We start from the raw sequence: 4224 nt of genomic DNA, 5'->3' as shown, positions 1-4224 counted from the left end.
TCATCAGTCTGTGGAGGTGATCAAGGAGGTTTTGACAGACATGAACAGACCTGATCTGATGCTGAGGCTGTCAGAGAGCAGCTCAGGTAAGACCAAACAAAGGTTTTAAAATAGATTTTCTGAATTAACAATAAACTTGTTTAAATAACTTTTAAGTAACCAACATCAAAACAAACAGGAAACACAACAGACGTACAAAAATAACTTTGCATAAATCATCAGAACTGAATCCAACCTTTCTCTCTCGCTCTGTCTTGTTCTGACATCACTGGTGAGAATATTTGAATTCATCAACTTTTGATCATCTTAGACGTCACTCAGCTGCACGTCCTGCTGAACATGTTGTTCTGATGTTGAAGCAGCTCTGCACAGCATAAAGTGATCAAACAGCAACATGTGGACAGTTAGAGGATGATTTTATATGTCAGCATAACATCATTCATTTGAATTCTTTGTGTCTCAACAAGGACGAAAAACTGAAAGAAGTTCAGAGCTTGAAGGTTGTCAGAGCATGACGGTAATCCCTTCCATTCATCCATTTATTCCTCAAGTTTCTTTCTGTTGGTTTCTTTCTGTCAGATTACAAAAATCAATATGTGTACTTATTGACTAAAGTGACTGTCCTCTGCAGCAGGACTCAGTGATTGGACTAAACTTGAACCTGAGGTGAACAGTACAGATGCAGACGAGGCTCCAACTTACAGGTAAATCAACTTCCTGAATGCTGCAGCACAGCAAACTGGAACTACAGGAAACAGTTCAGCTTTGGATTTATTCCCAGAGGAAATTCTTCATTTTGCATCCAATTCACACGACTACTCTCTGTGTTTCCATTCACTCTGTTGTTCCTTCATGAGTGTGTATTTCATTCCTGTTTCAGCCTTCAGTCTGCAGCAGGACACTTTGAATGCAGAGTCTCAGGCTTGCGCTGGGTCTGTAAGGGAAAGACCAGCTTTCAGTACCAGTTTAGATCTTGGGAGGGACACATGGAGAGGATGGAGAGCAGACAATACATGCCTGCAGGTCCTCTGATGGACGTCACAGTCACTGCTGGGAAGTTAAATGAAGTTCACCTGCCACACTGGATCTGCATCGGTAAGAGGACATGAAGGAAGAATTTCAGATGTTTGACATTTCTGACAGTGAGCGCACAAACTGTTAGAAACTGTTCTTCTCACCATGTTTGTGTTGTTGTTCTCCTGCAGATGACATCCCTGACATATTGGACATGTTTGCAGTCGTTCACATAGATGACTGTGGAGATGTTGTGGAAAAAGTGTCTGAGGTCACACCAACACATGTCAAGTTAACTGAACCGATTTTCTCTCCGAGAGCGGTCCTGATGAAAGTCGGCGTTCCTGTGAAAATCAATTGTAACGTGTTGATATATCAGACCAACACGGCTTTCCTCACACTGCATGTTTATCTGATCCCACGTGATCCTGGGCTACAGCAGGTTATTACATGTTTCACAGTATAAGATGGAAGATGTGCAACAAATAAATCAGCAGACAGTAATATTGGATCCCTGTAGCATCTTTACACACACACATATATACATATATATTCTCTCACTCTGTAGACGATGGACCGGAGAGAAGTATCCGGTGGATACAAAGTCATCCGAAAGCCACATCCAGAAAAGTCCTTGAAAATGTTTCATCCTAAGAGCAGATTTGGATGGTGCAGAAATCTGTCCTCAAGTATGTTGAATTTATTGATGAATCTGTGTAAGATCAGTAAATATATTAGTCTGTTTAAATTATATGAATTCATCATCATCAGATTTCTCTCCCTCAGTAGAAAAATATCTTACAGGTTCTTCCTGACTTTCTTTTCATTCTTTAACAGGTGTTAAAGCTCAGATATGAAAGCAGAACTCCAAATTTCTTTGAAGTGTACATGAAGAATCCAGACAGAGACTTCCAGCTCAGACTCACACCAAAAAAAGAGCTTCAGTCAGTTTGGACCCGCACTGTTAGAAAAGGTAAGATTCAAACTAGTCTACAAAAATGTGTCATCACTGTACCACGTTGACTTTGAAGATTTATTTTAGCGATCATTATGTAACACAGATGGCAAATGTTCCTGTCATGGTCCTGGGTCATTTGACCCAGCGTTTTGTGCTCATTATTATTATTATTATTATTATTATTATTATTATTGACAACAACACCAACCAACCAACCAACCAACCAACCAAATAAATTCTGATTATGTGTTCGGGTTTAGACCTTTTAGTTCTTAGGGTTTTGGTTCTGTGTTCCCTCTGTTCTCTGTCTGTACCGTGTCTCTGAGTCTGTGCATTTCCTGCTTTACTTAGCGCCTCATCCCTCACACTACTTTGTGTGTTCTGTTTGCCAACTTGCCTGCCTGTTAGTTTTTGCTTTCCCAGTTTAGCTAGTTCTCTGTCATATCAAGAGTATCTCTCCACCCCTCTGGTTGCCCCTTCGGGCTCCCTCTTGGGGTGGGCTGCATGCCCTAACAGGGATGTGAGGGCGTGAGCTGTGGGTTGTGGCCGGGCTAGCCGGAGTGTGGCCATACGCCACGACCAAGGGCGGGTCATACCCCGCACATATGGAATATGTAACGGAGTGGAGAGAGAACCAAGGTTACAATGTAACCATACATTTTTTTGTTCTGTGTGCAATCCCTCAATAAAGCCGTGTGTTTTGATTTCACTTGGCCTCCGTGAGTCCAGCTCTTGGGTCCACCATTCCTGCCTCCCTTCACACAGTCATGACAGTTCCTGTGATCTCTTTATGCTGGTAACTAAAATGTGAATGAAGAAATAATTCAGATATAAAATAAATACCTGTTCATGGCGAAGTATGTAACTGATGTATTCTCACCATGAAGTAAACTCTCCTGCTGTCTGACCATTAGCTTCAAACATGTGTTGACACTGAGCAGTGACTTGTCTTTGCACCAAACTGCTCAGCTGTGCACGGCTGATTTCCTCCAACAGAGTGATGATGGTGGTGTTGTCCTCTAACTTCATGAAGATATTCTCTCCATGTCTGTGAGTGCAGTCATGGCTGTTCAAAATGAACAGGAGGGTGCTGAGTGCTCGACACTGGGGGCTCCAGTGTGGCCCTAGAGGGGAGGAGCTGTGATTACCAGTCTGAACAGCAGCCTGTTTCACAGGAAGTCCAGTACAATGTGTTACTGAAGACCAGAGTGACGAGTCTGCCAGTCAGCTTCACAAACAGCCTGCTGAGAGAGAGTTTGTTATATTTCAGATGTATGAAGAGCGAGTGCAGGGCAGTGAAGACGGCATCATCTATGGCTGCAGTGGCGGTCCTAGCCTGTTTGGCGCCCCGGGCGAACACTCCCCCCCCCCCCCCCCCCACACACACACACACACACACACACACACACACACACACACACACACACACACACACACACACACACGAGAGAGAGAGTATGCATAGTATGCAAACGGCTACCAAACAGCCATAATTCGTCATACAATGAGAACAGGACAAATCAACAATTGACAATGACTAATTAATATTAAAATCTGTAACATAATGTATTGTTTGGAGTTTAGTCTGTTACTGTTACTATTTTTACCATTTCTTCTTGGGGCAACTGTAACCCACATTATTTCCTTAGGGATTAATAAAGTATTCTGATTCTGATTGTTTCAGGATGACCTGCCATTATCCAATGACACATCTGCTTACCTGGATCTTTTGTTCGTTTCTCCTCCTCTTCTTTTCTCTTTTTTCTAAACTGAGCACCTGATGGCTTTGAACTTTTCTTGTCCATCTTCCATTGGTTTTAATGTTGCACTCCAGTATGAACACCCATCCCTCGACCAGAGGATCACCACAACATAACCTAATAGACCTACACCTTAGTTCACAGATTCACTTTGTCTAGGGTTTATTTCTGGGATTTCACACAACCCAGGATTCAAATCATGAATACATAATGGGCTTGGATTTACAACATTATGAACCCCTTTCGACGGGTTGTGTGTGAGACATTAAATCATCAAACTGTAAATTATAAATTTTAAATTGTTATTGATCCCTTTACCCCGAGTCCTAAAGTGTATATTTATTTTCTTATATTTATTGTTTGTTTATTTGCACTGCGGTAACTGGAGCCTCGTCGTCTCGTCTCTCTATATACTGGACTGTATGTAGCGGAGATGACAATAAAGTTTACTTTGACTTCAGCAGCACGCAGGCGCACCGAGGGCTCTCGCGC

At 42.4% G+C, this 4224-nt stretch overlaps 1 protein-coding gene across 1 annotated transcript; it reads left to right on the top strand.

Moving 5' to 3' along the window:
- The first annotated feature begins 510 nt into the window (after window positions 1–510).
- On the top strand, window positions 511–2001 carry LOC109199294 (NACHT, LRR and PYD domains-containing protein 1b allele 2-like). Its single transcript, XM_025904527.1, has 5 exons — window positions 511–517; window positions 635–704; window positions 881–1095; window positions 1206–1456; window positions 1583–2001. The coding sequence occupies exons 3-5, from the start codon at window positions 987–989 to the stop codon at window positions 1856–1858; spliced, it is 636 nt and encodes a 211-aa protein (XP_025760312.1). The 5' UTR covers window positions 511–517; window positions 635–704; window positions 881–986; the 3' UTR covers window positions 1859–2001.
- Window positions 2002–4224: the final 2223 nt, after the last annotated feature.

Source organism: Oreochromis niloticus, unplaced genomic scaffold (genome assembly GCF_001858045.2).
Source record: "Oreochromis niloticus isolate F11D_XX unplaced genomic scaffold, O_niloticus_UMD_NMBU tig00002387_pilon, whole genome shotgun sequence".
In the NCBI taxonomy this organism is placed as follows: Eukaryota; Metazoa; Chordata; class Actinopteri; order Cichliformes; family Cichlidae; genus Oreochromis; species Oreochromis niloticus.
The sequence above is the reverse complement of the archived record's forward strand: the minus strand, read 5'-3'. Positions and strand labels throughout refer to the sequence as shown.